The sequence below is a fragment of the Eublepharis macularius genome, chromosome 8, assembly GCF_028583425.1.
Source record: "Eublepharis macularius isolate TG4126 chromosome 8, MPM_Emac_v1.0, whole genome shotgun sequence".
Lineage (NCBI taxonomy): Eukaryota > Metazoa > Chordata > Lepidosauria > Squamata > Eublepharidae > Eublepharis > Eublepharis macularius.
Window position 1 is genome coordinate 30,338,724 of NC_072797.1, and position 12,500 is coordinate 30,351,223.

General features: G+C 39.0%; 1 protein-coding gene across 1 annotated transcript; it reads left to right on the forward strand.

The window, feature by feature from the left end:
• The first annotated feature begins 212 nt into the window (after window positions 1-212).
• Window positions 213-1,638, forward strand: HSPB3 (heat shock protein family B (small) member 3). Its single transcript, XM_054987009.1, has one exon. It carries the CDS (start codon window positions 340-342, stop codon window positions 787-789), a length of 450 nt encoding a protein of 149 aa, XP_054842984.1. The 5' UTR covers window positions 213-339; the 3' UTR covers window positions 790-1,638.
• Window positions 1,639-12,500: the final 10,862 nt, after the last annotated feature.

Sequence of the window (12,500 nt, forward strand, 5' to 3'; positions counted from 1 at the left end):
TACTATAACAATATCTGCAATACTTGAATAACTTACACCAAGAAAAAAGAAAAGTACAGCCTAGTGTCAGGATTCAGGAAGCAGGCAATAAAATGAAGACTTCCAAAGCAACTCAAATGGTAGTCCTATAAATAGAGCTCAATTGTCAGTATGTAAAAAGATGCAGCACGTCTCATAGATCTGAGTCACACCCAGTGAAGTGATTGCTCTGACTGAGCTAAAAACGAGACGCTACATCAACGGATAAACTAGTATGTAAGTGGGTGTACAGCTGATCAGGAAGACTCCTCTGTTTTGACTGAACAGAAGAAAGCAGTAAGTTACCATATTCTTTTAGTGATGGAAGGAGTACTAGTTATACGGCACAGGGTGGAAACGCCAGTACGTTATCAGGAGTATTTTGCCGAGCAAGATTTTGAAGCGTGCAGGTTAAACCACTGTCTGTATGCGCTGCCAGGCCCAGCCACAGCTGTTCAAACGAAGAACACAGAGACAATAAAGAATACAGCTGAGGCAGAGCAGAAGTGCCCAAAGAAAGGAAAACCCAAATTTCAAGTCTTGCTAGATGTTGTGCAATTCCGTCCAGAAGACGTTATCATCCAGACCTTTGAAGGCTGGCTCCTGATTAAAGCTCAGCACGGACCTAGGATGGATGAACATGGCTTTATAACCAGAAGCTTTACTAGACAATACAAACTGCCAGAAGGAATTGAAACAAAAGATCTGACTGCTCTCTTCTGCCATGATGGCATTTTGGTTATTGAAATCAAGACTGTGGCAGAGAATTAATTATGAGACTTTTTGCTTCTGGTGAGACAAGATGGTTACCATATCGTAACTTGAACAATCTGATGCTGTGAGTGTGCATGCAGAATTGCGTTTCCAGTGAGGAAAAGTCAAGCTTGTTTTATTCAATGTGTTGAGTTTGTTTGGTGTGAAAGATAATTTTTCCTCCCAGCAGCTTCATATGTACCAGTACTCTTAGCAAGTCAAAAAGTATTTCTGCCCAACGGTCTAATAGAACAGACAGAAGGCATGAAACAATGTGCAAGCAAAATTTAGGGGCTATGAAAGAAGAGTGTGAAAATGTGTGGAATGGGAGGAATACATCCAAGACACTCTCGGTCGAGACTGGACTATGCTTTTGAATGAAATGTAATTTTCATGCCTGAAAATGCTGCATTTATTAGCACCGTGACCACAAACGAAAGAAGTCATTTATGTGCAAGAAAGAGAATCGCACAGCTGGAGCTTTCTTTAAAGTTTGCCCTGCAGCAGTTCCCACTCATGAAGAGGCAAGCCACTTCTTAAACTGAACAATAGCTTCACATTCCCAAATATATCAGTATACTGCACAGCTGTATGCACAGAGAGATTATTTCCTCAGTTGTATCTAACAATTGTTCTTCAAAGTGTTTCTAACCCACAAAGTTTTGTTACACGTATATTCTAAATCTTCTTGTATTCTGCTTTTGGGAGAACGACAGCTGCTTAGCAAGACTGCCTTCTTTTAAGATAAGTATGACTGCTGAGCTATGAATAGTAAAAGAATCCAGAGGAGAAAGCCAAGCTAAATATAGGCTCTCTTTATGGACACCTGCCATATGGGCGAAATAAAAGATGGAATATTTCAGTTTATTTATCTGTATGACTAGAAAATAATTGAAATAGTTTAAGAAATGTGCTATTCCCTCTAAAAAAGGGGAAATGTCCTACTTTTTAACGGGAGTTTTATATTTATCTGTGAATGTTTTGAAAGACATTGGACCTGAACTGGAAATAGGGTAGCCAACAACTTGGAGAAATCATGGGAAAAATAAATAATTTTTTTGAAATACCCTGAAAATGTTCAAATATCCCCCAAGGTTATGTTAGCCATACACATACCAGCTTTTTACAAATAAGTTTTCTTGACAAAAAATCTAGCAGCAATTGAATTATACTCCTTACCTTACCATTAACCTTTTATGGCCTTTAAACATTTTCATAAGTAGAGGTTTTCATACGTAGGCGTTCCTCGTGATTTGAAAAATTAACTTAGTGGTTCTTCCATAGAAAAAAGGTTGGGATACACTGACCTAAGAGGTGCTGTCATAGATGCTGATTAGGCAGAGAATTGTGGATGGATCACACTTGATGACTGTGGTGCAAGTTCTCCCAGCCACCACCACTACCCACCCATCCACACACACCAGCATTTTATGTATTCATCACCAGCCTACTGCAAATGTAGATGATCCTTTCCTCATGAAGATATTATTGGCTAAAGCAGAGCTACAGTGACTTAGCAGTACACTCAAGAGCAACCATCCCTCCTCTTTTAACAATGCATTTTCTCCTATAGGATTCCAGATGTCTGTTTACAAGGGTGGACAGGCACCTGGAATGCCACGTTAAAAGAGAAGCATCTTGGGCAAAAGAAAATTAGCACACACAAAAAAGCAGATGGGGAAGGGTTCAGCACCCTCTCCTGATCAGCACCTACTGAAGCTGATTTTCTCTTCACTAAAGAGATACACTTCACTAAAGTGTACCTAAAACACTCTAAAGTGTTTAGAGTATCAGGGCACTTTTATATGCATCTTAGCATGTAACAACTAGTGTCAAAAATACTGGATGTCTACAGTATATAGCAGAGAAAATAGGTCACCAAGGGATCTTGTTAAAAAAACGCAGAAGAATACGTATTTAGAATATGGCTCCTATTTCTAAATTTTGTAGAGGGCAAAACCACCATCTACAAACAAATTCACATCTTCAGCAATACTTTTAGAACTAAACAAATGATAGAAAATTATGAGCCTCACTATTTTGTCGACAAAAAATTACTTCATCTTGCCTGGTGATCATATCAATCTATTATGATCTTTCCGTTATATGAACATTTAATTCCCCTGATCTTTCTTTCCTGTCCCTTATCTCATTGCTTCCATTTTCAGAATGAATATTAAACAGTGATGATCAGAGTGGTGAACAAAGTTTGTACATGTGGCCACTTGTTACTGTTCAACAGCAGTCCGCCCCCCCAAACACCCAATGTAGTGTAGTGGTTAGAGTTTCAGAGTAGGATCTGGGAGACGCAGGTTTGAATCACCACTCTGCTGTGGAAGCTCACTGGGTGACTTTGATCCAGCTATATACTCTCAATCTGACCTACTTCTCAGGGTTGTTGTGAGGATAATATTGGGGAACAAACAAGGGGAATGATGTAAGCTGCTTTAGATCCCCATTGTGGTGAAAGGCAGTATATAAATGAATTAAATGAAGAAATACAGGTGAAGAGCAGGGGCAGATAAAAGGCAAGTTTGTTTAATAGGTTTAAAGGAGAGAAAGACATAGGGAAAGATGAGCATATGAGGAGGAGGGAAACAGAGTGTGGGGGAAGAGTGTGGGGAAGGGGATACAGGGGAAAGTGAAGTACCCTCCCCAAGTCCTTGCAGGCTCCCGACTATGCTCAGCTAGCACCATGCAACTGGGCCATAGGGGAGAGGCTGCTGGGGTGTGTGTGTGAAGATGGGGCAGACAAGAGTGGGGAGGAACCAAGTTAATATCTCTTAGGCTGAAAGTCTAAATATGCATTTCTGGGACTAAACCCCATTGAGTAACATAGGACTTGCTTCAGAATAGACCTGCTGAAGATTACTCTCTTAATTTAGCAGATACTTGTGGTTGTTAAGTTGGTACCTCTAAAGAATTTTACTATTAATCTGTTTATGGGGAACTGAAAATGCCCTCTAAAATATTATATATATTATAAGTAATCTTGGTTTGCAGGTCTTTAGATAATGAAAATAAATCTGCTGACTTTTTTCACAGCAGCACAATATTTTTAAAAGCTTTCAGTCATATTTCTTTGAGGAACAGCTGCTCTCAAGCCCCCAGAGAAATTGATCAATACAATGTATAACTTAGAATGCTGTAGAAAGAAAACACTTGAGTCAAAACCTATAATAGAAATGAAGAGTGATTTAGAGGTAGGGGCCAGAGAAAGGGAGATTTCCAATATTTTTACCACCCTCTCTGTGTCCTCCGTATTTTATTAAGGCAGGCCTTGATAAATCTTCATTGGACCTAGATGCCAGCCCCAAAATTAAGAAGCCCAGATTCGAGCATGAACACAGGGTCTCAGGTAGAGGAATTTCACATCTCCTACTGCCTGGTCCTTAAAAAAAAAACGGGAGATGCTAGGGATTGAATCTGGGACCTTCTGCATGTAAGGAGGCTCTTCCACTGAGCCACAGCTCCTCGCCAATCATTCTAAATACAATTTTTAATCTGTACTTTTGAGGATGTTTTCCTTTAGGAGGACAGCCTAAGAAAAGCATGCAAACTTTTGTACAACCCCTCAAGATGCCCTCCACTACAGGAACTAAGCCCATGTACATGTAGCTGGAATGAACATGCATTCTTCCCCAGTTTTCCCCAACTCCATCTTCCCAGCAGCTTCCTGGGTGCTGGGGTGAGAATGTGGAGGATGCATCCTTGTAGAGGACAGGCCTTTTATAGTTTCATCCCTGGCACAAGGCCCACAGCTCAAGGAGGCTCACAGCTCCAGTCCCTCCAGACACAGCAGTTCCAAGGTGGAAACCACAAGCTCTACAGGGCAACAATCTTGCCTGCTTTTCTGGAACATGGAAAGGGTCCCACACTGAGGAAGAGCCACAGGTAGCATGTCAAAGAGCCACATGTAGTTCCCAAGCCACAGTGATTGTGTATCACTGGGTTAGAGTGTCAGACAAGGATCTGGGAGACCCAGGCATGAATCTTCACTTTGCCACAGAAGATGACTGGGTGACCTTAGGCCAATCACACACTCTCACCCTAACCCACCTCACAAGGTTGTTATGAAGACAGAGAAAGAGAGAATGCTGTAAATCACTTTGAATCCCCATTGGATAGAAAGGTAGGAGGCAAATGAAATAAAATTTTCTGTTAACTATAACCTCAGGATATCTAGTACTGCAGATCTCAGTTTGGGGGAAATAAATGTATCTTAATTCTTCAGTCCTAGTAAATTGAGAATACTACTGGTGGATTTAAAAAATCCAGGTGCCTGGTTGCCTCATCTCACAAAAACGTATTGGTCTTTGGGAATTATAAAAATCTGTTACTACCTTTAAGTTTACAACTGGCACTAATGTAAAAATATTTTTCAGTCTTCATCTTTCCAGTCTTCATTTTCACTTATACTTAAAGTGTTGGCCTAGGTTCTCTGTCTGGCTGCCCAGAAAACCATCTAATATCTATTAACACAAGTACGACAAATGTTTGGAAATGATCTTTAAAGCAATCTAGCCATGTGGCATTTCCCCTTGAGAACACTCTTTACGTTTATTAAGTAAAGCTGTATTTGAAGGCTGCAACTTTTGTTTACAGTCAACATGAAATTCAAATGGAAAGAAAATAAGGCTAGTATTATTGACTGGTCCAAGGTGGTCTTTACACCACATCACTTTCATGCTGCAAAAAAAGCAAGTTTCAGTGAACCTGCAAGATTTTGAACTCTCATTACCTTGACTGCTAATTTCACTTTCCAAGTTAATGTCACTGGAGTCTTGTACATGCTTTTCTTTCAGCCTGGCAGCCTGATTTTCTGAAACGTTTAGTGCCCCCTAGTGATAATAATGTATATTCCTATAATGGTGATAAATACAAGTTTCTAAACTTCTGCGTGAAATACTGCTGTAATCAGAACTGTACAGAAATATTTTAACAGTCAAAAACTCTCCAATATACACTTCAAACTTTTTTCTCCTGAATGTTTATGTTGTCTAAGTAACTCTCAAGAGAAAAAGAAAAATCAGCAACATACTAGTTATGGTGGAAATAGCTGGTTCAGTTTACTCACAAGTACATGAGCCATCCTGTGACATGGGAGACACTTGCACCTTTTACAGCATTCAAATGTCTTTCCCTATCCTGGACAGGCACAGTAAATAAAATACTGTGATTCAAGACAGACACTTAGGTCCTCACTCGATGCAACTGCGTTAACCCCATTATTGGATTTCTTGACTTTTAATTGCTAAAAGCAGATGTTAAAATCTGGATTCGATTTTATTTAGATATTGATACTGTACAACTTTCTCCCCAACGAGAACCCAAAGCAGTTTCCCAGATCATTCTTCCTCTCTCCATTTTATCCTTCCAACAACCATGTGAGGTAGGTTAGCCTGAGAGAGAATGACTAGCCCAGTGAGCTTCCATGGCAGAAGGGGGATTCAAACCTGGGTCTTCCCGATACTAATCCAATATTCTACCTACTTGCCCAACTACTTCTCATAAACCTTTTCCCAGTGTTTATCTGGCACATACCCCTTCCAGAGCTGCTACATGCCCCCATAAGAAAACATACCAGGCACCAGTATGTTTTCCCCTTTAGAAGAACAGTATGGAGTAAGGGTTGCAACACTATACCACGTGGTTTCAGTAGATTTTTTAGCATTAAAAGTATGTGGGAAATGCATTCACAGGTAGGACTGCCAACTCCCTGCCTTCTCTTTTAAACAGAGGCTTAATGGGATGTTACTTACCAGGTGATATGAAAATCTTCAGCTGCCTATTTCCAGTCATTTACCCTCTATTAAAAGGACAGGATGTTTTTCTCCAGGACTGCAGGCAACTCTCATAGATCTCCTACAATCATATCTGGCTTGGTCCCATACTCTTTCTTTGTCTCAGCAATGTACTAAATGTGAAGGTCTATAAACACAAAAGGAATTGTAAAATCTTTTGCAACCTGAAGAAATAGGTGCCCAGGGATCAAGGCTCACACTGCAAGAGAGAAGGAAAGAGAAATGTATGATCTGACACTTTCAAAAAGATAAATGGAAGCTTTTTTAGAGTTCCCAATCACCAAATCCACATATAAGTTCTATATATATAGAGAGAGAGAGAGATCAAACAGAATTTGCTGCACACTCATTCTGAATGTCTGAAAAGGGTTTCAGTGTAATATTTGATAGACAATCAAGTATAATAAATATGTCAAAAATAATTACTATTGATGAACACATGTGTATGAATTGACTTTGAGTCCACCCACCATGCTTATTTAATCTGTTCAAAAACCCCATGATTCTTTATTAGTAATATGCATTTGCCATCACATGGTTTCTGTTTTGCAGAGAAGAAATTGACTGATTTACCTTGCTGTTAATAATAAATCCAACTAATCTTTTACGATGTTTTTGTTACTGAGAAACTTTTCTGTTATTTCCTTGACCTTTGCCTTCCCTCACCTCCTCTTCCTATCTTTTATTGTCTCTCATTACATCATATTTAAATTAAACCATGACCTTTGTAGAGTATGGGCAATTTTCCTTTGTTCTGCAGATTCCCTAGCAAATATATATGAACATACACAGATGCTTTTAGACCAAGTCAGACCATTGTTCCATCTAGTTCAGCATTGTCTTTTCTGTCCAGCAACAGCTCTCCAGGATCTCATGCCGAGAAAAGCCTTTCTCAATATCTATGACTCAAGACCCTTCAATAACAAATGCCAGAGACGGAACCCACAACTTTCTGCATTTTATGGTCTATCCCGTAATTAACATTGCAGTTTCATGCATACTCTTTTGGGAATCAAAACACAGTGAGACTTGACTCTGAGTAAAGAGACTCAGGTTGTTGTGGGTCATTTTTCTTAATATATTAAGCAGTTATTTCAGGCTGAGCCCAACATAGGTTAGATCAAGCCACCATTGTCGCTTAATCTCATCCTACTCCTCTATCTCACTTAGTTTTTCTCCATGCAGGTCCCATGATCCCCAGAACAGCCTTTTGTTGGTCAAAAGAGTCCCCGCTCCTCCTTTTTCACTAGTGGAAAAGCTAGTTGGATACAACCCAATATTTATTCAGATGCATGTCCGACCGATTTCATTAATATTTACCTCCGTGTAAATAAATGTAAATAAATTTAAGAACTGCAGCCTTGGAGATTATTTTAAACAAAGCAATCTTTCATTTAACTTTACATTTTGAACTTAAGCATAGAAGATGCTCCACATAAACACTAGGTAAACCTTCTTCCTACCCCTAAACTCCTTTCTGCTGCTCAAACTACTTTGGGAGCATTGTTGAAAAGCAAGGAAAACTCTAAATAAATAAATATCTTCTCAGCCCCTGCATTATCACCGTGGAGTAGAGAATATCAGACTAGGACCTGGTAGACACAAGTTCAAATCCCCAATCTGCCATGGAGGTTTGAGGGTGATCTTGGACCTGTCACTTACTCTCAGCCTAACCTACCTCAAGGGTTATTGAGGATAAAATAGAGAAGAACAGAATGATTTAATCTGCTTTGGGTCACTGAGGAGAGAGGCATAAATGAGGTAAATAAATAAATTACATTTCCAATAACTGTGAGTACAATAATTGATTCATTATGGACGGTACCTTCTTATGATATACAAACACATGAGGATGACTTGACACCAACAGCAACAGCATGAATGAATAAGGCTCTCTAAAACAGTTGATTGACCATATTGTTGGTGTTTCTGAGGCTTTCCTGTACCCCTAAATGCCACAAGAAAATAAAAAGCAACTTGTTTTTAACACATTACAAAAGCTGGTTTGTACTAAAGAAATAGTGCAGATTTTAAAATGTACATTAGAAATCTTTTCAATCCTACAGAAAAAAACATTTATCGCTGGAGCTTTATTCTGTAGCATTTGCTCGAATATAGGCAATTGCAGCTCCTGCTAAGTGCAAGGTGCAATAAATATTTACAAATGTGCAATTATGTATCTACCTGCAAACTGGATAGAGCAAAAAGCAATCTGTATAATTTGGTGCAACTGCAGATTAAGCTACGAATGAGTCAGCTGACATAAATGTGAAAAAGAAAAAGGATAATATGTAAATGAGGGAAATTCCTTGGAAAACTGCTGAGGTTTGAATCCTAAATATTGAAATTGACAAAATAAGAAATGTTTTTGCTCTGATTCTTCATAGATCTATTTTAAAAGTTATAAAATTGGGTAGAAAGTGAAATATTAGTTTAGAAAGTACACAGTTGCTCAAGAAATAAAAAGACTAATTATATGATGTATAAAAGAAAGAGTTGCTACAGGAAATAACTGTGCTAGAATGCAAAGGGCAACCACAGCTCAAACCATACCTGGGCAAAGTTCCTGAACCTGAAAAATTCAGGGGCAGACTATTTAAAGGAGATACAAGAAGAATCTCATAAACAGTTCCAAAGAACTAAACCACTAATGTGGAACAACAGTTTTATATACTAATCCTAGATTATTATCACTTCATAAACTACTACTGATCTTCAACCATGGCAAATCACACTGTAGTGGCTTAATTACAGCTATTTATTTAAGCATGGACCAGTACAGGAGTTTAAATTCTTGTATAATCATGTAGTCACTTAGCAGCCTTGGGAAACACTATTATTCCTTCTACCATTATTTAACTGGAAAACCTCAATTTAATACCATTCTATTAAGACAGAAATTTGTTTTAGTCTTAATCTGAAAACAACCAATCTTAGGTTACATTTTCAGCTGTGTTCTTTAACACCTTTAGATAAAATGGGTCTTAATTCCAAAAAGGCCGTGCCCTGGATAGCCCAGGTGAGCCTGATCTCATCAGATCTCAGAAGCTAAGCAGGGTCGGATTACTAATTGAATGGGAGCTAAGCAAGGTCAGCTTAGTAACTGAATGGGACTCCTCCAACAAAGACCAGGGTTGCAGAGGCAGGCAATGGCAAACCACCTGTTAGTCTCTTGCCATGAAAACCCCACCAGGGGTCACCATAAATCAACCACCACCACCTCCAAGAAGACATGCTTAGGGTCGCTCCCTATGTATCCTAATCAAGATGTGATAAAGCTGTTAAAGCATAGTGTGATCACATGAAGCCTTAACAGTACTGAATAATTACAGCTTCTGAATGAGATCATATAACAAAACATGTTTTTTTGCATATGGTAAAGCAACTCAGAAAGTTTATTACAGCAAAAAAATGTGTTCTGGGAATCTGAAAAGCCTCATGTTGTGCAAGAGATGGAATGTGACAATTACATGCAGAAAGGTACTGGCTGGATATTAGGAAAAACTTTTTCACGGTCAGAGTAGTTCAAAGGTGGAATCAGCTGCCTAGGGAGGTGGTGAGCTCCCCTTCACTGGCAGTTTTCAAGAAGAGGCTGGATGAATATTTGTCAGGGATGCTTTAGACTTATCCTGCATTGGGCAGGGGGTTGGACTAGAAGGTCTGTATGGCCCCTTCCAACTCTGTGATTCTGTGAAGTTATTGAGTGAACCTAGAGTTAAAGGGGACTTGATATCCTCCAGGAAAACAGGGTGGGGAGATTCATGTCGAAGTAGAATTTGGATAACTGTATGTAAAAATAAACTTTAAATTAAACTTTTGGATATGTGCTATTCGATAAAGGAAACTTCATTACTCTACATATTTTTATTCAATATTTATTGTGCTTCGAAGTTGTAAAGATTTCATGTTTCAAAGCTGTAAAGTTTTCACATGGACACCCTGTACATTCGGAACCAAGACACAGAAATGCTGAATAGTTGGAGTTTCCTGTTGTATTTCTTTAGTCAAAACATTTCTATGCCACTTTTCTACCCAACTCAGGGTCCCCACGGTGGTTAATAATAATAATGATAATGATGATGATGTATTGTAGTAGCAGTAATGGTATCATCATCATCATCTGTTTCATTTATACCTGCTTTGTCCCCAATGGGGACCCAAAGTGGTTTACATCATTCACACCACCACCAATCTATCCTCACAACAACCCTGTGAGGTAGGTTAGGCTGAGAGAGGGCGACTGGCCCAAGGTCACTCAGTAAGTTTCCATGGCAGAGTGGGGATATGAAAATGTTTTTTTCAGATCCTAGTCCAACACTCTAACCACTATACAACACTGGCTCTCTTTTGAGCTAGAGTCAAAGAAAATTTGTCAAGGCCTGCTGTAAAACTCAGTGGCTCTCTCACTTTAGGGTGAGTGACAAGTAGAGTTATTTTCACACCTAACATAAAAGTATTCAGAAGTTCAACTATTTTCTTTCATTTAATATACTCCCTGTTAGCAAGTGCTGTATTCGTCTGCTAAACCCATTCATTATATTAATCCTGCCAACTCAGCATAGTCAACAGGCTTTTCTGAGTTGCTGGGGACGCAGTTGGTTTCCCCCAGATCCTTGCCAGCCTGAACACTGCAGTCTTTCAGTTCCGAAGCACAAATCCAGCCCATCTCAAGGTATGACTTGTCTATGCAACTTCATGGTAAAAGTAACGTTATGGTCAAAGCAAGTAGTGGTTTAAACATGCATATCATGTTATATGAGAAGACACATAAGTGAATCATTATCAAGAATGACCCCATGTCAAAATCTCCCTCCATCTGGATAGCACACGTCAGGTAAAAGGCTTTTAACTTCTCTTTTCCGTAACACGTAAATGTTATGTGAGATACAAGCTGGATGTGGGAAGCTTTTATGCAGGCATCTGAGAGGGCTGAACAACATTTGTTCCTGGAGTTTTCAATTGGACCTAAAACAGCATTTTACAGCAGTCATTTGCCTAGTGTTCCATGGTAAATATATATCAGTGTAGCATTATCAGTCAGAGAGTCAGAATAGTTAAGAGTGTCAGACTAGGACTGGAGATACCCAGGTTCAAATCACCACTCTGCTATGAAAGCTCACTGGGTGACCTTGGACCAGTTACTCTGTATCACTGTAACCCACCTCACAGGACTGTTGAGAAGATAAATTGGCGGAGGGGACATTAGTGTTGTAAGTCACTTTGGGTCCCCTTGGGGATAAAAGTAGAATATAAATATCTAAATAAACAAATAAATATGGGTAAATCAAGGAGCTGAGTAGCAGTGTAATCCTAAACAGTTACCTCCTAAGTCTACTGAAATGAATGGGCTTGGAAGGGTGTAAAAAGATTGCACTGTAAATAACTCAATTAGTGCCTGTGTGTGAGAGAGTGAGAAACTCCAAAGAAGAAACTGGTTATAAACATTATCTTCTTAAAATTATACTGGGATGGGGCACTGACAACACTGCTGTCCAATAAGCGTGCTAAGGACCACAGCCTTAGCTTGCCCAAGTCTAATATTTCTCATATACAGTCTGCACTGTCCAGTAAAAAACGCAAGATTACAAATATTTGCTAAATATTTAGACCTATTAAAATTCATCAACAGCATGTAAGTTCTTTTAGGATTAAAAAAATACATAATAAAATTACCATATCAAGATCACAACCAGATGTTACGAATCTGCCAGCTGCCAGGCCTAAACATTAAAGAAAGTCATGTTACTGATGAATGAACATTCCGTTCTAATAAATTATTTTAACATACAGGGATGAGAGAAGCATAAAATCCTGAGGGGAATTCTAGTTTTATTTTCAGTATGTATTGGATGTTATTTAAGATGGGGGGAGGGGATGTTGAGCTTCTGGGACTGAAATAATCAACTGGTAAATTTTTGCCAGATT